General features: G+C 30.4%; 1 protein-coding gene and 1 long non-coding RNA gene across 2 annotated transcripts in view; both read left to right on the forward strand.

The window, feature by feature from the left end:
• Positions 1-670: 670 nt before the first annotated feature.
• The window catches only part of LOC136269626 (girdin-like), a 30,092-nt gene continuing 5,598 nt past the window's right edge, over positions 671-25,164 (forward strand). Inside the window, exons 1-35 of the mRNA XM_066088536.1 lie at positions 671-844; positions 1,196-1,352; positions 1,725-2,029; positions 3,797-3,892; positions 4,139-4,301; positions 4,739-4,801; positions 5,308-5,358; positions 5,892-5,954; positions 6,389-6,448; positions 6,601-6,663; positions 7,167-7,217; positions 7,752-7,814; positions 8,134-8,193; positions 8,662-8,715; positions 9,088-9,150; positions 12,882-12,944; positions 13,076-13,138; positions 13,248-13,343; positions 13,696-13,791; positions 13,895-13,957; positions 14,924-14,974; positions 15,465-15,524; positions 15,986-16,039; positions 16,187-16,291; positions 16,859-16,921; positions 17,585-17,647; positions 17,784-17,846; positions 17,956-18,051; positions 18,399-18,494; positions 18,569-18,631; positions 19,701-19,763; positions 19,882-19,965; positions 21,876-21,989; positions 22,451-22,564; positions 24,574-24,699. Of these exons, the coding sequence (XP_065944608.1) occupies positions 716-844; positions 1,196-1,352; positions 1,725-2,029; positions 3,797-3,892; positions 4,139-4,301; positions 4,739-4,801; positions 5,308-5,358; positions 5,892-5,954; positions 6,389-6,448; positions 6,601-6,663; positions 7,167-7,217; positions 7,752-7,814; positions 8,134-8,193; positions 8,662-8,715; positions 9,088-9,150; positions 12,882-12,944; positions 13,076-13,138; positions 13,248-13,343; positions 13,696-13,791; positions 13,895-13,957; positions 14,924-14,974; positions 15,465-15,524; positions 15,986-16,039; positions 16,187-16,291; positions 16,859-16,921; positions 17,585-17,647; positions 17,784-17,846; positions 17,956-18,051; positions 18,399-18,494; positions 18,569-18,631; positions 19,701-19,763; positions 19,882-19,965; positions 21,876-21,989; positions 22,451-22,564; positions 24,574-24,699 (3,037 nt within the window). The 5' untranslated portion in view covers positions 671-715. The remainder of the gene's footprint in view (positions 845-1,195; positions 1,353-1,724; positions 2,030-3,796; positions 3,893-4,138; positions 4,302-4,738; positions 4,802-5,307; positions 5,359-5,891; positions 5,955-6,388; positions 6,449-6,600; positions 6,664-7,166; positions 7,218-7,751; positions 7,815-8,133; positions 8,194-8,661; positions 8,716-9,087; positions 9,151-12,881; positions 12,945-13,075; positions 13,139-13,247; positions 13,344-13,695; positions 13,792-13,894; positions 13,958-14,923; positions 14,975-15,464; positions 15,525-15,985; positions 16,040-16,186; positions 16,292-16,858; positions 16,922-17,584; positions 17,648-17,783; positions 17,847-17,955; positions 18,052-18,398; positions 18,495-18,568; positions 18,632-19,700; positions 19,764-19,881; positions 19,966-21,875; positions 21,990-22,450; positions 22,565-24,573; positions 24,700-25,164) is intronic.
• Positions 10,647-12,049, forward strand: LOC105322300 (uncharacterized). The gene is made up of 2 exons (XR_010714919.1): positions 10,647-10,987; positions 11,331-12,049. It is a non-coding gene; the product is annotated as an uncharacterized lncRNA (long non-coding RNA).

The following is a 25,164-nucleotide window of genomic DNA, read 5'->3' on the forward strand; positions in this document are numbered from 1 at the left end:
TTAGATTTAATTTAATAATTGCGTTCAATAACTTGATGGTTGGCTTTTTTTTCTTTTCTTTTTTTGCAGCAAGCATCATGAATGCATATTGCAATTTTTAATTTAGGTGTATTTATTTTACAATTTTTTAAAATAAAATGTCACGACCACAAAAAAAAATTATCCCCGAGACTTACTAGCTTAATTAGGCGATATTTATTGATATGAAAAAATTTCGCATTATATTCCTACAATGTATAACTATCATTTGATCATCAATAAAAATCTTGGCCTTTCTGCCAAAATGTTAAAAGGCAAGAAAATCGCATTAAATAAACATTAACACGCAGACCATTAAATGGGATTTGTTGATCGTTGACATTTATTTTTTTTATAGCAACGTATATATTGACCGAGTTTTGCAGGTTTTAAATAATGACATAACCAAATGATCAGTTGAGTACTCTTCGAAGATAAAATAAACGTTTGCATAAACATTTTTAAAAAGCCTCTTGAAATTTGAGTTCAATATCTATTAAAATAGACAAGTGTTATAATTATATATATTAATCAGTTTGTAATGCAGCATCTTCGCTAGCCAAGTGTCCGATTCGTTTTTCTCATCTTCGCTAGCCAAGTGTCCGATTCGTTTTTCTTATCTCATCTAGGGAGATGAGAAAAACGAATCGGACACTTGGCTAGCGAAGATGCCCGTGGTAATATCAACAGCGAAGGGATGCAACGTTCTGCTTCACCTACCACCATCGATTCACCGAATACTTACATCACTATGATGCCCGTACAGGGACAGCCTCTTCGGGCATTTGGTGACGATATCGGTGATCCCGGTTTGCGAAATGGGGAGGTAAAAAATTTAGGAGTGGGAAAAAAGTAGTTTACATTTTATTTGCCCATATTAGATCATATTGTTTGTATTTAAGTTTCTGTTTACATCTTTTGATAATTTTAGTTATCACACATCCCAAAGTTAACACGTTTACATCTCTATAAACATGAGCATGAACATTTAACCTACCAAAGTTTTACCTACAAGTACAAGCATATAACATATACAACTACCTTGTCTAATGATAGAATGTTAAAATTCTTTATAAAATTACCCAAACATTTTTACTTAACACTTATATATATTTACAAATTCAATTCTTATCATCGTGTATTATTTTAGACGAAAATGCTATTTTATATTTGATAGATGTCTTTAGATGAAAACGAGGCTGGAAATAACAACGTGGTGGCTGTTGACAATTATGAAAACGAAGTGGATTTTTTCCAGTCACCAACTTCTGGAACTAATATGGCTCACTACCAAGGATCCGATGAAACCCTCAACTTTCTTTTTGATATACAAAGTAAGTACTGAGTAGAACACCTTGTTTGCTGTCACAGTGACAGCCTTTATTGTATTGTACGTTTGCAAGTTTTTCTTATCTCTAAGGCGTATCGATGCTTCGGCTTATATGCAAAACGTTTGCCCAAGGTATAGGGGACCCCAAACAGCTCACTTGAAAACTTAACAATTTGCAGTTACAGTTAAAATGTTATAATTATATTTTTCAAAAGTGTTTTTATTTTCATTTACGAAATCAAGCATGATTACTAATTTTTATGGATGATTTCAATATTTTTTTCATAAATCTACATGTTTTTCATTTTAGCTTAATGTCATACTTTTTTAAAAGAATTTTGTTGTTTTTTGTTTCATTTATATTTGTAATACTTAGACCAGTCCAGAGAGGTTTCAGAAAAGAACACATCCGCAGAGTCTAATGATGTATTGACAGAGGATGTAATTGTAGAAACAACAGTTGTTGCTAGTGATGCAAAATCAGGGGATGATAGTCCATCGCAGAGTGTTCAAAATGAAAACATTGAACATGATTATATAAACAGCGAAGAGATACAACATTCTGCTTCAACTACCACCATTGATTCACCGAATTCTTCCATCACTACGACGCCTGTACAGGAACAGCCTTCTCGGGCATTTGGTGCCGATGTCAGTGATTCCGGTCTGCGGAATGGGGAGGTAAACAATTCATTTGCTCATATTTGATCATATATTTTTGCATTTAAATTTTTAAAATATCTATTTTTGAATACTTTAGTCTAAACATATCACTAATCACATTCACACTAAATATAATTCCCTCTACTCCATACGGAAATTAATATTAATTTAAAACTGTTTAGAAACCGACAGGACTGAGAGTTCTAACCAATTTAATATCGATTAGTCGAAACCTTCAGCGAACTAGGAACAATTCAAAAATATGCTTCCTAAAAGACAACTGAGTGTGTCCATCATGCATGTTAACTTTTCAGGAAATAATTGTAGTATAAGTCTTGCAGTGCTCAAATGATTTGACATTTTAACAAATAATATGAAATCTTTTTCTTCACTCTTGAAACGCAAAGAATCATTAGTTTACCTTTTTCAAGAATATCATAATTACACGAAGCAATGCAAGTGAAAAATAAATCTATTTATACCTACACAAACACACACATGCAAATACATTACATACAATAAATACATTTACCTTGTCAACTTTTGATGAACTTTAAATAAATAAGTGTTCATTTTCTATACAGTGGTAGCAACGTTATTGTTGACAAACGACACGCACGATTCTGATACACGAACGATCACGCACGATACACGAACGATCACGCACGATACACGGACGATCACTGACTTACTGCATCTTCACGATACACGAACAAAAACGATAAAACACGCAACCGAACGATTCTACACCATTAAACACGCAAAATTAAAATTAATTTTTAAGATTAGAATTAATGAAACGTATTACTTTAATTTGTATTGCTTTATGTTTGTGTGTTATTGAAAAGCGGCATGTACTTTTATTAGTCATGCACTGTTTTGTATTTTAAGAGTTAAAACTTTTACACATCCATACACAAATATAAAGGATTCACTCAGAAATTGATTTTTTTGTCTCCATCACAAATATTAACTTCTATCATAAGTTTAAGAAAATTACGTGTAATAGAAATGAAGATAATGCATAATCTAAACGAAATTATTTACATACGAGTTGACTGTTTATGTAATTTGATTATCTTACGTACGATTTAATTATGCGGGATACAGGTAAATTTGTTACCTTGTTCAATAGAATTTCGATTTTTCATATCCAATATTTTCATAATTTACAGTACATAATTGATTTATTTCTATTTATTCTAAATTTTAAAGCGTCTAAATAAATTTTATTTCTAACAAATGTGTATACAATCTACAAGATAATAATGCGTATCGTATTCTCATTTGAAATAAAAAACGTTAGGAATAATCGTTTAGTTTAAAACGGGGAATGGGTAAGCTTGGCCGCTTTCATTCAACGTGTCGCTTTTGCTAATAGGATTGAAATTATGTCAAGACACAATTGATGCTTTAATTGATGAATTAAACAAAACTAACTCGACCGAACGAAGGGTTGAATGAGCTATGGAAATAAAAAAAAAGTATTTAACGACGAAAGAGAGAATGAATGTTAACAACTGCCAATGTTCTTATATAAAATAAGTTTTAAATTCATCTTTGTTTTGAAAATAAATCCTGTCATTCCGTAAAAAAAGTTACAAAACGAAAAAACCGCACGATCACGCACGAACACGCACGGTAAAAAACGCAAACCAATTTTCCTGATACACGCACGATCCCGCACGTTACACGAACGATCACCCACGTTACACGAACTATTTAACACGATTGGCTTGTCAACAATAACGTTGTTACCACTGTACCCATTGCATCAAATTTCAGGCAGAGAGAAAAAGTGTGTCACAAACTGTGGTCGGCCTTATTTTTGGAGTCTTTAAATTTGTGATTTTTATGTCATCCTCAATCTTTGGAAATTTTGTAAGTAGAACATAGTACTCTCTTGTATAAATTCAGCTGTAGCTTTAATACAGTTATTATTCTAATGATGATAAGCATGGCAAATTCTTGCTGTTTCGTTTAAAATGTTACATATAGAAACATAAAAATGTTTAAAATTATGTATAAACATTACACACACAGTTTCCTTAGCAATGATGTTATACTGATCAGATTATAGTAATCTTGTACTGATTTTGGACGGATATGTTATTTTATATTTGTTAGATGTCTTTATATGAAAACGAGGCTGAAAATGACAACGCTGTGAATGCTGACAATTTTGAAAACGAAATGAATTCTCCCAAGTCATCAGAGTCTAGAAATGATATGGCTCATTACGAAGGCTCCAATGAAACCCTCGGTTACAACTTGCTCTCTGATATACAACGTAAATACTTAGTACTACTTTAAAACTATTCCAAAATTGCATTGTATAATCATGAACTTTAGTACTTTTGTTTAATACAATATGCTGGGATTTGTAAAGCCACGGAAAATGCAGAAAAATCCATATTTTTTAAGGAAGAAAAGTGTCCTGATACCTTATTTGTTGAGTGTTCCTGCAAAAAAAACAATGTGTGAAATTGTGGGTGTATAGTTACAGCTTACCTCTCTTGAAGATGTTCCAAGTTGATCGTTCCGTGTTGTTTAATTTAACTGAATGCATTTTAATGTTCTTTTTGCAGTTAAAACTTTACAGGAGAAAGAAATTGAAAAATTACAACTCTGTAACATGTAACTGTCTGACCTGCATATCATTAAGCATTCCTTGCAAATATACGTATGTATTAATTTAATATGTATTTTATCATTATATACCGACAGAAAATCTGGTTACTTTACAAGAAGAGATGAAACGTCCGGATGAAATTATAAATGAGAAAAATTGTAAGTATGATAACTGGAAAATACAAAGTTATACTTATATATATCAACAAAAAGAAGAAAAAAACTCCTAATGGCGTCGAGTAATTATTTGTACTTTCAGAGATTAAAATGGTAAGAACGTTTATTAGATCTTGCGCTAAATATTTTTAACTGAATGCCGATGTTACAACTTGATTCAAAAAGTTATTACTAGTTTTAAGTTCCTTTACTGAACTGTGTGGATTGAACTGCTAGGTATTATCATAGTCTGAATTTTACAAATATGTTGAAAGAAAAGAAATGAAATAGTAGAAAAATATTGAAAAGGACAGAAGGCAGATTTTCTCAGTTTTATTGTTAATAGGTGATAAGTTGTGAATATCTGAAAGATAAATATTCTAAATATAGTACCTATTTTATTTATTTTCATGTAGAATATTCCTCGTCGATACGATATTTTTGTAAGGAAAGTTCATTTTAAAGTAATAATCCATGAATGAATTTTTAAAAATTTTTTTTACATTCAGCCGAAAACGCAGATTTATTGCACAGATGTGTTGTTTCGGAAACGTCTGCAGGTAAAGTATGATATATGCTTATAAAATAAAATCCCTCTTATTTATCTTATAACTCTACATTTAATTCTACTGATTTTTATCATAAAAGCAAAACAGTATAAAAGGTATGTTAACGTAAGTAAAAGTAAGTCGAGTCCTTTTTGTTATTGATTAATAACTGGAAACCAATAATTACATAAATGAAGTCGATTCATCTTTATTATACAATAAGGTTTCAAAAGTCGGTGCATGCATCACCGATGTTATGCATTTTATATAACACTTTTCAATGACGTTTTTGCATCAGCATCAAAATCAAATTAACATATTTTTAATAAATGTGGAAATAAAAGATAAATTTACAGAAACAATAGTACATACTTTACATGATAGTTAAAATATTTGTAATTTATATTTTATGCAACATTTTGTATATTTTAATACCCTCACCATGGCCCAAGGAAAGAGACTTGCATTACGTTGAATTAAAAATCACGTTACATGACAAATTATGAGGGATCCCAAGTATACAATGTAAATATTTTTCATTCTAGAAGCGGCTGATGATTTAAGAGAACAGTGTGAAGACAAAACTCATCAAATTGAAACACTGGAAGGTATTTTGCATGTTAAATTACCAATATAAATAAACGATTAAAAAGTATAAGGAAATTACAAATGTTCGAAAGATGCATATGGTTTCATAATCCTTTGTTAAATTATTCTTTCAAAAGTATTCCTCATATCGAGAAAGTTATTCAAATCATATCAAGGATTTTTCTTTACATGTATATTGTTGTTAAAATTGTTTATCTTAGATTGATGGTTGTTATATACACAAATAATTACGCTACACAATAATAAAGGTTATTTTTAGGAACTTATTTTTTAAGGAAGGGTCCTGATACCTTATTTGTTGAGTGTTCCTGCAAAAAAAACAATGTGTGAAATTTTGGTGTATAGTTACAGCTTACCTCTCTTGAAGATGTTCCAAGTTGATCGTTCCGTGTTGTTTAATTTAACTGAATGCATTTTAAACTTCTTTTTGCAGTTAAAACTTCACAGGAGAAAGAAATTGAAAAATTACAACGAGAGCTAAACATTAAAAATGGTACGTTTTAAATTAAAGAATAGTTATATTAATGAAATAACATTAAAGAAACTCTGTAACATGTAACTGTCTGACCTGCATATCATTAAGCATTCCTTGCAAATATACGTATGTATTAATTTAATATGCATTTTATCATTATATACCGACAGAAAATCTGGTTACTTTACAAGAAGAGATGAAACGTCGGGATGAAATTATAAATGAGAAAAATTGTAAGTATGATAACTGGAAAATACAAAGTTATACTTATATATATCAACAAAAAGAAGAAAAAAACTCCTAATGGCGTCGAGTAATTATTTGTACTTTCAGAGATTAAAATGGTAAGAACGTTTATTAGATCTTGCGCTAAATATTTTTAACTGAATGCCGATGTTACAACTTGATTCAAAAAGTTATTATTAGTTTTAAGTTCCTTTACTGAACTGTGTGGATTGAACTGCTAGGTATTATCATAGTCTGAATTTTACAAATATGTTGAAAGAAAAGAAATGAAATAGTAGAAAAATATTGAAGGCAGAAGGCAGATTTCTCAGTTTTATTGTTAATAAGTGATAAGTTGTGAATATCTGAAAGATAAATATTCTAAATATAGTACCAATTTTATTTATTTTCATGTAGAATATTCCTCGTCGATACGAAATTTTTGTAAGGAAAGTTCATTTTAAAGTAATAATCCATGAATGAATTTTTTAAATTTTTTTTTTACATTCAGCCGAAAACGCAGATTTATTGCACAGATGTGTTGTTTCGGAAACGTCTGCAGGTAAATTATGATATATGCTTATAAAATAAAATCCCTCTTATTTATCTTATAACTCTACATTTAATTCTACTGATTTTTATCATAAAAGCAAAACAGTATAAAAGGTATGTTAACGTAAGTAAAAGTAAGTCGAGTCCTTTTTGTTATTGATTAATAACTGGAAACCAATAATTACATAAATGAAGTCGATTCATCTTTATTATACAATAAGGTTTCAAAAGTCGGTGCATGCATCACCGATGTTATGCATTTTAGATAACACTTTTCAACGACGTTTTTGCATCAGCATCAAAATCAAATTAACATATTTTTAATAAATGTGGAAATAAAAGATAGATTTACAGAAACAATAGTACATACTTTATATGATAGTTAAAATATTTGTAATTTATATTTTATGCAACATTTTGTATATTTTAATACCCTCACCATGGCCCAAGGAAAGAGACTTGCATTACGTTGAATTAAAAATCACTTTACATGACAAATTATGAGGGATCCCAAGTATACAATGTAAATATTTTTTCATTCTAGAAGCGGCTGATGATTTAAGAGAACAGTGTGAAGACAAAAATCATCAAATTGAAACACTGGAAGGTATTTTGCATGTTAAATAACCAATATAGATAAACGATTAAAAAGTATAAGGAAATTACAAATGTTCGAAAGATGCATATGGTTTCATAATCCTTTGTTAAATTATTCTTTTAAAAGTATTCCTCATATCGAGAAAGTTATTCAAATCATATCAAGGATTTTTCTTTACATGTATATTGTTGTTAAAATTGTTTATCTTAGATTGATGGTTATATACACAAATAATTACGCTACACAATAATAAAGGTTATTTTTAGGAACTTCTGTTTGATATGTTAGCATGGATTTTAGATTTTACTTATGAAATACATTTATGTAGGTGATTTAGCTTCTGTGCGAAATGAAAACGAAAGTTTAAAACGGCATCTAGAAGAAATTGGTAAGTAGTTGTGGAAAATGTAACATCCAGAAAATAGAAAATTAATCCTATTTTTGTCATTTATTTCTATGATTGAAATATTTAAAAAATATGTGTAAATATTTTTTTGTACAATAAAAGGAAGTTTTTATCAGCTTTCTTCAAAACACTCATTGATATGATCCTTCTTTTACATATCGTCATTGGACAGGATCTTCAGAATATTACTAAACATTACTCCAATTTACGACAGGGTTTTCATGACATCAGCATGTACACTTTTTTCCTTTGACTGAATTTATAGATTGATTGGACATGTATATAGCATATAAACATACCTAACGCCATATTTTAACAATGTTATAATGGTATTCATATCTAACATTAAAGTTTGCTGTTAAAATGTAAAATGAAAAATGATTCTCATATACTGTTGATATAAGTTTGTCACATATATTGCTTTCATTTACAAACCACATTATTTTGTAGAAAACGTAGCTGCAGATCATCAGAGGCTAATTGATGAAAATAAAAGTCTTAATGGTAACCGTTTTTATAAACTAAAATTAATATGAACATATAATGTCATTGATTATTATCATTATCAAATATTGAAACAACTCTTAATAGAGTTTCAAAACAATTGTAAACATGATATTTTATGTATGTTTGAATATTTGTGTTTCAGTTGTGTTTCAAGCTCTATTTCCCTTCCAAAACCAAAGAAAAAACATTTTGTGGTCATTTTTGTATATAAACAACTTTACACGTGGTGCTTTTTGATTATATAAGGGGTATAACTTTTATTTAAGTGTTCACTGGCTTAATATTTTATTGCGTCTCATATAGATTGTACTGATGCTGAAATATTTTTGGTGCATGGATAAGCGGATAACATTTGTTTTTATCTAAAAGGTCAAATTAAAAAGGCAATTGAAGAAAAAGAAGAATTAGGAGCACAACTTGCAAGCCGAAATGGTAAGCTGTGTAAATTTCTCAGAGAGAGAGAGAGAGAGAGAGAGAGAGAGAGAGAGAGTGTGATTAAATGAGAGAGAGAATAATATAAGAGAGAGAATAAGAGAAAGAGAGAGACATTTATGTTATTATGGTGAACATAAAAAAGTACCGTTTTAGTATAAACAGTTTTATTTATTAATCACATTGGCCTACCCTCTGTTTTATACTTTATGATTTAACATTCACTCTTCATTATAAATTTAATTTCAAATGTGTATTTGATAATTCGAATTTAAAAAAAAAACATAATCAAGTAATTTTATGCAATATAGGGGCATTTTGAAATCCTTGTTGATAACCATCATTGATATGGCTTACGTATACATACATGTACTCCCTTACCAAAGTAAAATTATTGCTGCAACAATGCTGCAATATTGCGGCAATATTGCAGCAACACATTTTTGTTACCAGAAACCAGATTTTGAGACTAGTGAAATGTTGCCGCTAGCTGCAACAACTTCTGGTAACATTTTGGCAATACTGCTGGAGTGTTGCCGCTAGCGGCAATAACTTCTGGCAACATTCTGGCAATACTATTAGAGTTATTTTTGTAAAAAATTATATTAACATGCACCTAGAATATTGCCACTAGCTGCAACGACTTCTGGTAATATTCTGGCTACACTTAGTATCATACTGCCAGAAATAATTTTCTGGTAACATCTACATGTATTTGATCATTTAAATCATGAACTAATATACATAATATATATAATTCGATCTGGCAATACTGCTAGGCATCATATTTGATTTCTGCTATAATTATAATTTAAGGAGAAGCCGAGCAGTGGAGGCCGGGGGGTTAAAAAATTGTTATAACACCTCAAAATTTGCCAGAAGTTTACCACAAACTTTTCTTTTTCCTCTGATTTATTATGCTTACCGAGCTTGCAAAAGCTTTAGCAGAATTTAGACTTATAAAATTTTACACATTCAGCACAAGTCTAAAACTGTCAATTTTAATTGCATGAATATTGCTTTTGTATACATATTTTCCCCCCAAAAATAATAATAAGTCGAAAAAATTAAATCTACTAAATATTTTATGATTAAAGTCTTATTCTAAGAAAGTCTCAATTTAAAAAATCCAGTGATATACCCTTCAATGGCATATAACTGTTATGCATGGTTATGATGTTTCACTATAAAAGACTGTTTGAATCACCACCACCCCCACCCCCAACTCATGTTTTACGTGAATACCGACCTGTCTGTTCTTTTGTAACGGTATATTCTTTTTTTATTAAGTTAAAATATCTGTCTACTGAGATTTGAGTATCTAAACTGCTCGTTGCATATTGAATCACAGGGGCTCATCACGAAGTTTTTCAACCTTTTATATATACCACCTCTATACTATAAAATACACAAGGGAGGAATCAAAACTTGTGTATTTTATAGTATAAAGGTGGTATATATAAAAGGTTGAAAAACTTCGTGACGAGCCCCTGTGGTTGAATTAAGAATTTTCGTATGCTGTTTGTTTCCACTTTTACTTTCGTTTCAATGTTAAGTAACGCGCGCGTTGATTGGTCGATCAAATCGCTAGCCGCCAATTTTCACTTTCGAAGCTGCCATGTTGTCTGCCATCGAGCCTCATGCAATCACAGTGATCACTGGAGATGGTGAAATAAATGAAATACGGGAATTATCTGTAAACAAGGTTAAAAAATACACTGTCAATGGGGTGTTTATCTGTAAAAAAAAATCAACGGCTGAACTGAGGACGAATCTGAGTGAACGAATCGAGTGTTGACATCCCCTGCACCATCTGCATGAGCACGTTTTTGAAAAAGTAAGTTTAGCAATAAAAATATATTCATTGAATGGCAGTTTAAACATGTTTGTTATAAGAATATAAACCAAAAGACTGCGATCTACCATTATACCAATGGGTTTAACACTGTTTAAGAACCATGCGCGGATCTAGAATTTTATTCCGGGGGGGGGGGGGGTCGACGGTTATTTGAGTTTGCCAGGGGAAGGGGGTCCGAGGCATATTTTTGGTAATTTTATAATGTAATTTTAAAAAAATTGAAGGGGGAGGGGGTCTGGACCCCCTCTGACCCCCCTTGAAACTGCTTAAAATCTGAAAACCATTGCCAATGTGCTTATATGAAATCCATTTTTCTTCCCAGTAGGTCTACCCTGGGTTACACAGACCTGAAGAAAACCATGAAAAAAGCTGTCACCTTACTGATTAAATGAATGGTGGAACTGGCAACCAAAAAATAATGATGACGTAATTTGTTTAAGATTATGGAGAGGAACATATACACAACAGTGCTGAATTCCAATGTGGATATTGTTGTGATATTCTAATAGCTGTTTTTGTGATTGTTTATGTGTGAAATCAGAATGCCCACGAGGCTGTCAAAAAAGGACATTAGGAATGCCTAGGACGATTGCCTTGATCAGTCGTAATACAGCAGGTGGTTGTACAGGACTTGTGAACTATAGGTTTGAGCTTTGCTTACGGTAAAGAGTGAACTTTTGTCCATATCCGTCTGTGCGCGTTGTGTCAATCCGTCTGTGCGCGTTGTGTCAATCAAACTACAATACATGTTATTCTGCAGCAATAAATTGTCACTGAATGGCCGAGTACTTTTAGTCAAGTTTCATCATGATTTGTTCTTCATATTTGTGTTTATTGTATTCATGTGTTAAATTTAAAGATTATTAATTTTAACTGGTGTTCTTTATAAGCATGTTGAAATTCCAGTTTCAGGTCTCTAACATTATACATTATATTTTTAATTCAATACTTACGTAGTATTTTGTGCATGTTACATTGAATAATATAATATTTTTACTTTTTTTCATTTTGGTTGTAGATTAATATAATATACATGACTGCTTTACTGTTTACATTTATTATTTATAAATATTGCATATATTGTATCATTGATGCCAGAGCACAGAAAATGCATTGAACCAATATTTTTGCAATGTCATTTTTCTTATGCAAATGTATTGCCAGAAAGGTGTTGCAGCAACAATGTGTTGCAGCAGAATTTTTGCGGCAACATCTTTCTGGCAATATTGCCGCAATCTCATTTGCATACGAAAAACGCTACTGCAGCAACATTGCCGCAATGTATTGCCAGAAAGGTGTTGTCGCAACAATATGTTTCAGCAAAATTTTGCGGCAACATCGTTCTGGCAATATTGCCGCAATCTCATTTGCATACGAAAAACGCTACTGCAGCAACATTGCCGCAATGTATTGCCAGAAAGGTGTTGTCGCAACTATATGTTGCAGCAAAACTTTTGCGGCAACATCTTTCTGGCAATATTGCCGCAATCTCATTTGCATACGAAAAACGCTACTGCAGCAACATTGCCGCAATGTATTGCAAGAATGTTGCTGCAGTATTGCTGCAATAATGCCAGAATGTGTTGCCAGAAGGTCAATGTTGTGGAAAGGGCTGTATACATGGAAATAGTCGCCCCTTTTTTCGCCCCTTTCGCCATTGTTGTCAACAGGCGAATGTAAGACGGGGCGAAATACGATGTCTTAAACTATCTCTTTTAAAACACATCTATGTCTGGGCGAATTTAAGACGGGGCGAAAACTGTTTGCAAGAGTAGAAAATAACCCTGTATACAGTATTTACTGAAAAACAATCATGAATCGCTTGTTGGACGTGTTACGTGGTTAATGTTTTTATATCTATCTATTGAAATAGAGAACAATTCTGATCTTCTCTCTAATTACCTGGAGATGAAGAAAAAGGACGAAGAGTTGGCAGGTTAGATTTAATTGTTGTTTTCACAAATATCCTTTTTTTAAACTATTTTGATCCAGTTCTTTCGAAGTGAATTTGTAAACAGTCTACGTTAATGTGCTAAGTTTCAAATTATTTTATCTATATTTCTAAAGCTGAGCTAAAGAAAATGCAAGAAAATTATCAATACGAAAAACGACGTTCAGAGGAATTGTCAGGTACGATAATTTATAATTTCTTCCTAAGATTTGTTCGAAGATTTTTTTATATGTTTCGATTTTTTTTAATTTATTTAATTTTTATTTATGTTTTATTTTTTTTTTTTAGGCCAATTAAGTTTGAAAAACAAGGAAGTGACAACTACCGAAAATAAGTACAAACAAGAGATGGAAGAACTTAAAGCTAAATATAAAAATGAGAAGGGTAAATTTTCACATTTTTTCATTAATGTTTCAAAAACATTTTTTTTAGTTTATCTTAATAATGCAAGTGATCTTCATTCAATCGAAAGAAAATGTGGGTAAATGTACAAAAGAGAACTTACAAGACACAAAATATAAAAGATGTTTTAAAAAAAATCATTTAATACAGCTAGTATGGATAAATACTATACATGCATACCATTTTCACATAAATGCATGTACATATAACTAGTCAAGCACAAGCACATATGGTGATTTTTTTTTTTTACATTTTGGTCCCTTATCTAACATGTGAATGATGATTTCGTTGTAAAAGTATCTTTGGTATATAAAAATATTTTATAACTCTACAGATCAAGCAGAAAAGGAGAAGGAATTACTGAAACAACGCGTCACAAAACTCACTGAAGGCAGTCAACAACTTCAAGCTGAAAATAAGCGAATAAAGGGTAAGCTCTCTCTCTCTCTCTCTCTCTCTCTCTCTCTCTCTCTCTCTCTCTCTCCTCTCTCTCTCTCACCGATTATTCTGAACAGTAGTCTTGGCTTTTTCAGATGATTTACAGTTAAAGTCAATGGAATGTGGAAACTTGAAATCTGAACGGTTGAGATTCACAGGTTAGTTTTTTTTTAAGTTTTATTTATCTCATATAAGTGGAATTCTCCACCTTTGGTCAGCATGTTCTATGATCATGGTGATTTTCTACACCAATTAATGATATAACGATATAAAAAAAATTAAATAGTTACATCATTTGCTAATAAATAGATTTTGAATAGTTACATCATTTGTTATTGCTGTTTAATGTATAAACGAGGAATTGTTTGACCCAATTCCAGCAAATACAATTTATTATGGTTTGTAAGTTTGCATTTTATTATGAAAAAAAAAGATAGTGTGAGCCAGCTTTCGTTAGAGGAAAGCAAATGACAAATTGAATGAAATGGAATAAGTTATTTACCTATTGCACTCCCCTCCCAAGAAAAAAAATTGTATACATTTAAATTGAATATGTCTACAAAATTGAATACACTTGGTACGATATATACAGATATTTTAGGTCAGGTATATTTACAACAAGCCAATAAACAGCAATTTATAGTGGGAACGCTCGATTTGATGTTTGCATCTTTATTAATAAAAGTGTCCTTTGCACACAGTTAATTACCCTTAATATTTAACATCTTTATGTAAAATACATTTAACTCGTGAAGTAAAAAACGTGTCTTTATATATATATATATATATATATATATATATATATATATATATATATATATATATATTACTGTGTGGATTGAACTGCTAGGTATTATCATAGTCTTAATTTTACAAATATGTTGAAAGAAAAGAAATGAAATAGTAGAAAAATATTGAAAAGGACAGAAGGCAGATTTTCTCAGTTTTATTGTTAAGAAGTGATAAGTTGTGAATATCTGAAAGATAAATATTCTAAATATAGTACCAATTTTATTTATTTTCATGTAGAATATTCCTCGTCGATACGAAATTTTTGTAAGGAAAGTTCATTTTAAAGTAGTAATCCATGAATGAACTTTTTTAATTTTTTTTTTTACATTCAGCCGAAGACGCAGATTTATTGCAAATATGTATTGCTTCGGAAACGTCTGCAGGTAAATTATGATATATGCTTATAAAATAAAATCCCTCTTATTTATCTTATAACTCTACATTTAATTCTACTAATTTTTATCTTAAAAGCAAAACAGTATAAAAGGTATGTTAACGTAAGTAAAAGTAAGTCGAGTCCTTTTTGTTATTGATTAATTACTGGAAACCAATAATTACATAAATGAAGTCGATTCATCTTTATTAAAAGATATAAGGAAATTACAAATGTTCGAAAGATGCATATGGTTTCATAATCCTTTGTTAAATTATTCTTTTAAAAGTATTCCTCATATCGAGAAAGTTATTCAAATCATAGCAAGGATTTTTCTTTACATTTATATTGTTGTTAAACTTGTTTATCTTAGATTTATGGTTATATACACAAATAATTACGCTACACAATAATAAAGGTTATTTTTAGGAACTACTGTTTGATATGTTAGCATGGATTTTAGATTTTACTTATGAAATACATTTATGTAGGTGATTTAGGTGATTTAGCTTCTGTGCGAAATGAAAACGAAAGTTTAAAAAGGCATCTAGAAGAAATTGGTAAGTAGCTGTGGAAAATGTAACATCCAGAAAATAGAAAATTAATCCTATTTTTGTCATTTATTTCTATGATTGAAATATTTAAAAAATATGTGTAAATATTTTTTTGTACAATAAAAGGAAGTTTTTATCAGCTTTCTTCAAAACACTTATTGATATGATCCTTCTTTTACATATCGTCATTGGACATGATCTTCAGAATATTACTAAATATTACTCCAATTTACGACAGGGTTTTCATGACATCAGCATGTACACTTTTTTCCTTTGACTGAATTTATAGATTGATTGGACATGTATATAGCATATAAACATACCTAACGCCATATTTTAACAATGTTAAAATGGTATTCATATATAACATTAAAGTTTGCTGTTAAAATGAAAAATGATTCTCATATACTGTTGATATAAGTTTGTCACATATATTGCTTTCATTTACAAACCACATTATTTTGTAGAAAACGTAGCTGCAGATCATCAGAGGCTAATTGATGAAAATAAAAGTCTTAATGGTAACCGTTTTTATAAACTAAAATTAATATGAACATATAATGTCATTGATTATTATCATTATCAAATATTGAAACAACTCTTAATAGAGTTTCAAAACAATTGTAAACATGATATTTTATGTATGTTTGAATATTTTTTGAAAATAGAGTATTTAGAACAAGAAAGACAATCAAGCGCTACATTGAAAGAAGAGGCTCAGGCTTTGAAAGAACAGATTACCAACAAGGAAGATGTTTTAAAGGAACTTGAAAGTATTTTTTACGGAAACATCTCTTTATTAGCCATCTTTAAGTGTGCTCTCCTAATAATGATCTCTGTATAAATGAAGATTACCTAATATAAATGGAAGGTTAACTTCAGTTGGTTTAAGAAACTGTTTACTGCATTCGCCATCTTGTGGCATCTGTATTTTTATAATTATTTTCTTGGATTAAAAAAAAAGTTTTCATGATTTGTTATTGTTTTAAGAATTCAAGGATTTCTGCAAATAGTATACGATTAGTGAAGGATATTGATTATAATTTAAAGAAACCCGACGAATAAAATTATCAATGATATGACATTTTGGAAATATGATTATGAGTCAAACAGTTGTGTTTCAAGCACTATTTCCCTTCCAAAACCGAAGAAAAAACATTTTGTGGTCATTTTTGTATATAAACAACTTTACACGTGGTGCTTTTTGATAATATAAGGGGTATAACTTTTATTTAAGTGTTCACTGGCTTAATATTTTATTGCGTCTCATATATATTGTACTGATGCTGAAATATTTTTGGTGCATCGATAAGCGGATAACATTTGTTTTTATTTAAAAGGTCAAATTAAAAAGGCAATTGAAGAAAAAGAAGAATTAGGAGCAAAACTTGCAAGCCGAAATGGTAAGCTGTGTAAATTTCTCAGAGAGAGAGAGAGAGAGAGAGAGAGAGAGAGAGAGAGAGTAACAGAGTAACAGAGTGTGTGTGATTAAATGAGAGAGAGAATAATATAAGAGAGAGAATAAGAGAAAGTAAATAAGAGAGAGACATTTATGTTATTATGTTGAACAAAAAAAAGTATCGTTTTAGTATAAACAGTTTTATCTATTAATCACATGGGCCTACCCTCTGTTTTATGCTTTATGATTTAACATTCACTCTTCATTATAATTTTAACATTTCAAATGTGTATTTGATAATTCGAATTTTAAAAAAACATAATCAAGTAATTTTAAGCAATATAGGAGCATTTTGAAATCCTTGATGATAGCCATCATTGATATGGCTTACGTATACATACATGTACTGTATACATGGAAATAGTCACCCCTATTTTCGCCCCTTTCGCCATTGTTGTCAACGGGCGAATGTAATACGGGGCGAAATACGATGTCTTAAACTATCTCTTTTAAAACACACCTATGTCTGGGCGAATTCAAGACGGGGCGAAAACTGTTTGCAAGAGAAGAAAATGACCCTGTATACAGTATTTACTGAAAAACAATCATGAATCACTTGTTGGACGTGTTACGTGGTTAATGTTTTTATATCTATCTATTGAAATAGAGAACAATTCTGATCTTCTCTCTAATTACCTGGAGATGAAGAAAAAGGAAGAAGAGATGGCAGGTTAGATTTGATTTTATTGTTGTTTTCACAAATATCCTTTTTTTAAACTATTTTGATCCAGTTCTTTCGAAGTGAATTTGTAAACAGTCTACGTTAATGTGCTAAGTTTCAAATTATTTTATCTATATTTCTAAAGCTGAGCTAAAGAAAATGCAAGAAAATTATCAATACGAAAAACGACGTTCAGAGGAATTGTCAGGTACAATAATTTATAATTTCTTCCTAAGATTTGTTCGAAGATTTTTTCATATGTTTCGATTTTTTTTTAAATTTATTTAATTTTTAATTATGTTTTATTTTTCTTTTAGGCCAATTAAGTTTGAAAAACAAGGAAGTGACAACTACCGAAAATAAGTACAAACAAGAGATGGAAGAACTTAAAGCTAAATATAAAACTGAGAAGGGTAAATTTTCACATTCTTCGTTCATGTTTCAATAACATTTTTTTTAGTTTATCTTAATAATGCAAGTGATCTTCGTTCAATGGAAAGAGAATGTGGGTAAATGTACAAAAGAGAACTTACAAGACACAAAATATAAAAGATGTTTTAAAAAAATCATTTGATACAGCTAGTATGGACAATTACTATGCATGCATACCATTTTCACATAAATGCATGTACATATAACTAGTCAAGCACAAGCACATATGATGATTCTCTTTTTTAGATTTTGGTCACTTATCTAACATGTGAATGATGATTTCGTTGTAAAAGTATCTTTGGTATAGTAACATTATATAAATCTACAGATCAAGCAGAAAAGGAGAAGGAATTACTGAAACAACGCGTCACAAAACTCACTGAAGGCAGTCAACAACTTCAAGCTGAAAATAAGCGAATAAAGGGTAAGCTCTCTCTCTCTCTCTCTCTCTCTCTCTCTCTCTCCGATTATTCTGAACAGTAGTCTTGGCTTTTTCAGACGATTTACAGTTAAAGTCAATGGAATGTGGAAACTTGAAATCTGAACGGTTGAGAATCACAGGTTAGTTTTTTTTTATTTTATTTATGTCATAAATGGAATTCCCTACCTTTGGTCAGCATATTCTATGATCATGATGATTTTGTACACCAATTAATGATATAACGATATAAAAAAAATTTAATAGTTACATCATTTGCTAATAAATAGATTTTGAATAGTTACATCATTTGTTATTGCTGTTTAATGTATAAACGAGGAATTTTTGACCCAATTCCAGCAAATACAATTTATTATGGTTTGTAAGTTTGCATTTTTTTATGAAAAAAAAAGATAGTGTGAGCCAGCTTTCGTTAGAGGAAAGCAAATGACAAATTGAATGAAATGGAATAAGATATTTACCTATTGCACCCCCCCCCCTCCCCAAGAAAAAAAATTGTATACATATATATTGAATATGTCTACAAAATTGAATAAACTTGGTACGATATATACAGATATTTTAGGTCAGGTATATTTACGACAAGCCAATAAACAGCAATTTATAGTGGGAACGCTCGATTGGATGTTTGCATCTTTATTAATATTATTTATTAAGTGTCCTTTGCACGCAGTTAATAACCCTTAATTTTGAACATCTTTATGTAAAATACATTTAACTCGTGAAGTAAAAAACGTGTCTTTATATATATATATATATATATATAAATATATATATATATATATATATATATATATATATATATATATATATATATATATAGTTAAATCCAAAAAAATATCGCAGTGTCAGGTTTTATATAAAGAAAATTTGAAAAATGAAAGACAACACAGAGTAAAACGTTAGCGCTTTCATTCAATCTTCAGACGTTTTTAATATATATATATATATATATAAATCACTCTTTTATATATATATATATATATATATATATATATATATATATATATATATATATGAATTTTTTGTTTCAATGAAATTATTATACTTTTTCGATAGAAAGGGTATTCTGAAAGTCATAAAGATTTATAAAGAATAAACAAAAAACTTTTTTTCATAGTATCCAGTTACCATAATATAAATCACTCTTTTATGTATTGAAAGTGATGTCATTTGAATTGATAATTTTAGGAGAGCTAGACGCTGCTAAAAAGGAAATTGCAGAGCTCAGTAATGATAGAGATAAACTGGGAGGTCTGTAACTTTATCTATCTATCTATCTATCTATCTATCTATCTATCTTTCTCTCTATCAATCTTTATAATAAACTATGTTCTTTACGTTATCTAACTATACATTTCCGATATTTTAGCTTACATTACCACTGTAAATGATGAAGTAAGGCAACTGAGAGCAGCTCTTGAATTGAAAGAAGCAGAGAAAAATGCTGCCAATGGTAACTTTGTAGTATAAAGTTAATTTTAAATTTACTTGAAGTTTGTAAATACAAATCTTTTCGATGGTTAGTTGTATGTTTTGAATTTAAACCCGTTCTGACAAAAGGCTAAATGCGTACTAGTATCTCAAGAGTAATAGGAAATTTGAAATTTAAAAAAAAATCAGTTGTTGGTTTTCAACCTCCCCCCTCCCCCCCCCCCCCCCCCCCCCCCCCCGATCTAAACACAAACAGGCCTGGGGGCCATAAAAGTTAGACGAGCTCACTTTCGATCTCAGTCTCACTTTTCCACTATATCTTCCTTTGATAAAAGTGAGACTTAGATCAAAAGTGAGCTCATCTAACTTTTATGGCCCCCAGGCCAGGAAACAACTTAATAAAAGAGCTTGTTTTGCTTATATCATGGCCACCTGTAGATTGAGGGGTTCAAATTGGGATAAAAAGTTGTTTATGGAAATCTTAAATTCAGTTATAGAAAAAAAATCAGAGTGTTGCAGAATAAAGTGGATAAAATGACCATATTTACCGCTGCATTTGGTACTTGATAACATGCAAGGAGTTATGTAATGTAAGGATAAGTGTAGATTAATATAGAAGAAAAGGCCCTAAGATCATGAAGCAGTCTTAGACTTAAGTCAAATATTATACACTGTCTTACTGTCTTGCGATTGACAACATCGAAAAAATGAAATTCTATTTGAAAGTGTCGCTATATTATGTTGATAGTTACGAAGTTTAAGTGTAATTTTATGTCATATCATAATTTTATAAACGTTTGCAATTTAGACTTCAGTCTAAATATGCTTCATGGTCCTGAGGCCACGTGTGTCATAAAACAAATTTTGTTCGAAAATATGATTATAAACCCTAACACAAAACTTATATATATATATTTACATTTTCCAGTGTTTTTGTCTGTGATAACACTACGTATCGATTTTGTACTATATAACCCAAAACTTTAAATTGGGGCGCCAGCGGGGTTTGCTTATTTATATTCAAATATTAAATCGTACAATAGCTGAAGATTATATAAATATAAGTAATAAGGAATCATGCTTTGAATATTATGAGGTTATAATTTCGGTCGGGGCGTGATCAAATCTACCATAAAGCCCTTCGGGCGTTATTGGATTTCACCACGCCCCGACCGAAATTATCACCTCATAATACTCAGAGAATGAATTCTCTTATATATGTATATATATTGTATTGTATTGTAGACGTCACCAAGTAACGTTATTGTTATTTTAAAAACGTCTGAAGATTGAATGAAAGCGCTAACGTTTTACTCTGTTCTGTCTTTCATTTTTAAAATTTTATAATATATATATATATATATATATATATATATATATATATATATATATATATATATAACACAATTACTTTGCATTTACAGTTTTCATTCTTCAGTGTTTATCATGATACTTTTGCAATTTATGTACAAAAGTATTGCTATGGCTTTTTCCCATTTTGAAGTCTAGCTTGTTATCAAGCAATGATTATGGTTGAGTGAAGGAGCAGTAAATAAGTGCGGTTAAACCTTCCAAAAATTGACAACATATCGAAAACAAGGCGACTCTCAGACCCTTCAAGCCTTTGATTAATCAACTAAAAACGATTTATAAAAATATTTATGAGCATATGAGTATAAATTCGGTAGCGTTTGAATTCATTCCTTACAATATATGAAGGGGTAAAATTATCAACACGATGCAAACATTGTTCAATTTTATGTAGACAAACAACTTTGACATCCTATTCCGTACATTTTGTTCCTGGGATCAAAGTTGCACATCATTGCCCTAATAAACAAAGTGCCCCTTGTGTTCATAATTGTTGTTCTATATCTGTGCTTTTCGACGTAAAATTTAAATAATGGTACATTTTGACATTTTTTCCACTAGAATGCATGCAAAAGGTTGTCAGAGAAAAGCAGGAAATGATGTTTACCATGGGGAATCTTCAAAGAATAGAGCTAGAGAACCACCAACTTAAACATCAAAATATGGATCAATCAGGTAAGAGAATCATTTTTTTTTTCAAAGGTTAATTATGTTTTTTTTAATGAATTTAATATACATAAGACGCGCTTATATATTGTTACTTGCGGTTTACTTGTTGCTTATTGCAGTCGATTATTATCTTAGAAAAGTATTGCTTTGTTTTTTGAAGTCTACGTTCAAGGTTATAAAGCTTGATATATTTATTTATCGCAGTTATTTATATCACTAATACCTAACATTCCGGAAATCATTGATAGTTTAGAAGGATAAAGGTTGAAACTTGCTGCTTAACATTCTTAAAGCCGAGTATCTTACCTAAAATGTCGAAACAGTAGTTTTGATATATCTTAATCATCTGTTACTTGTCTAAATTCTTTGAAATAATTTTGCCCTCTTTTAAGGAAAAAATAATTACATGTATCTAGATCATTTTTAACTTGCATTTAAGCATTAAATGATTATTATCTAAAATTTAGAACAAATTACCAAGCTTCATGCATCACTTCAAGAATATGGATTATTACGCGACCATATTCAAGAATATTACAAAGCTTTCCAAGATTCCCAAATGGAACTTCAAAGAGAAAAAGGTATGACATTTTTGTCGTTATAAAAGTTTCAAATCAAATAGTATTTTAACTAACCTTAGCTGAAAGCTCAAGTGAGCTATTCTGATCACCTTTTGTCTATCGTCTGTCTGTCCGTCCGTCTGTATGTCCGTCTGTAAACTTTTCACAATATCAACATCTCAAGAACCACTGAGCCAATTTCAATCTAACTTGGTACAGCGCATTCTTATGTTAAGGGGATTCAAAGTTGTGAAAATGAAGGGCCACGCCATTTTACAAGATAATTTGGAATTATTGAAAGAACGAGGTACAGTTTCACTCATATTTTGCCCTGTTCTTAGGTAATTTTTTAAAATATCAGGAACAATTAAAATGTAGCATTTATTTACACATGAATACCCATAAATTAAGAATTTATATATAGTTACCTGATTAGACTTTCACAACTGTAATTGTGACGTCATGAAAAGTGCATTTTCCCGTATTTTTTAAAACTAAGCAGACGACACCAATTTTTCAATGGTTATTTGAATAGAAAACAATGTCCGCAGCCGTCGCCCACGATGAAACTCACATTTTAACTTTATTATGTGATATCATTTAAAATAAATTAATTTCGTTCTGCGGACTGCGGACACATTTTCCTCTTAAAAAAACCTATGAGAAAATGTGCTATTTTTCATTATTTTTGACTACATTTTAGAAATATGACAAAATGTTGAAGTCATTATCCTTTTTTAGAAATCAGAATAAAGGTGTAGAGCATGGTTTTTTTTATATACACATGTATTACAGATAGTGTGTGCATTTTTTCATGAGATTTAAACAACTTTGGTATTTTAGGGCAAATATTTAAAGAAACCGTACCTTTTCAAAAATCTTATCAAAAAAATAAAAAAGCCAGGAAAGCTGATAATTGTCTGGAAGAATCCTCATGTAGTGTAAATATAAAGTTGTGAAAACCATGACCTCCAGAAGTAGGGTAGGGCCACAATTGGGGGGGGGTCGAATTTTAACATAGGAATATATAGAGTAAATCTTTAAAAATCTTCTTTTTATCAACCAGAAGGCCAGGAAAGCTGAAACTTATGTGGAAACATCCTCAGGTAGTGAAAAGTCAAGCTTATTCAAATCATGATTCCCGGGGGTAGGGAGAGGTCACAACGGTGGGGGGGGGGGGCAATATTTACATACATTTAATAATAATTAGAGGAATATATTAAAATCTTTTTCTTAAAAAACATTTGCCTAAAAAAGCTGTTACTTTATTGGAAACAACTTCAGAACTTCAGATCGTGTAGATTCAAATTTGTTCAAATCAAAATCTTTAGTAGTAGGGTGGGGCCACATTTGGGATCCCATTGTACAAAGGAAAACATTTTAATTATTCACAAAAACTGAAATGTTATCATATTTGGTTTTACCTATATGCAAGCATTTTTAAATATTGCTGATTCTTTAACATTGTTTGAATTTTAGCACCTGGATGAATATTGGGTATCACATGGGATTCAGAATTTGATGTTGGGTTTAGGGTCTTTATGAGAAATGCAATGCTTAATGTGACATGACTATAAAAAATCCTGTAAAAAAAAAAGAATAACACCATATTGTCCAACCATTTTGTATAATGACCTTGAAGTTGATTTTATCATGCCTATTGTTGCTCAGGTGAGCGATATGGCCCATGTGGCTCTTGTTTTATGTTAAAGAGCTGGGGAAATCAAATTCATGAAAATTTATATTCGTTGAGATGACACATATGAAAAGAAATAATTGAAATAAAACAAGTAAGAAAATAAAAAAATACATGTACATATTTAAATAAAATTAGTCAAAATTACATATTGTAGATCATTTTAGACTTTAAAACAATGATTGTTGTGTAAAATGTGCATAGTTTAGAGTATGAGTTGCACATTTGATCAGAAATTTTTCTATGATACATGTATATATAAAATATTTTAAAGATGGGCGATATTGATCTTATCAAACATAAAAGATATGAACATTACATTTTGATTAAAAAGAGAAGAGTCGACACATCAACGAACTGCTGTCAAAAACTGGGTACCGTTTAGATAGTATGGCTTCAGAACTGAACAATTATCGGACAATGACTGAAGGTTACAGACGTTCATTGGAAGAAGAAAAGGGTAAGTTAACAGTTGTTATTGAAATATAACTTCAGGAACTTAAATACTCATAGACTTATACTTTTCAAGACACTGCGTCAAAAGATGGCAATTCTAATGTTTTTTAATCTGTTTGTATCAATCGATTTTGTTGTGTATCGTCATATCTTAGTGGATAGTCATAGCTTATATATGTAGTGGTTAGAGAATCGGGCTTGTTTTCTGCAGATCATGAGTTTGAATCCGCTTACGGCTTTATTTCATGTTTAATGAATCAAACTTTTGAAAATATCGAACAAAGACGATGATTTACTCTCATCAGGTCTATAAAATCATTTAATGGCCAATATCAAAAGGCTATACGTAATTGTTTTATTATGATAAATAAAAAATTGATTTTCTTCAAGATTATAATTGTAAAATATTTGGTTCATAATGTGCATATGTTGATTTCGCTATTGTGACGTCATAATAGCTCAGATGCCA

Source organism: Magallana gigas, chromosome 6, assembly GCF_963853765.1.
Source record: "Magallana gigas chromosome 6, xbMagGiga1.1, whole genome shotgun sequence".
Taxonomy (NCBI): domain Eukaryota; kingdom Metazoa; phylum Mollusca; class Bivalvia; order Ostreida; family Ostreidae; genus Magallana; species Magallana gigas.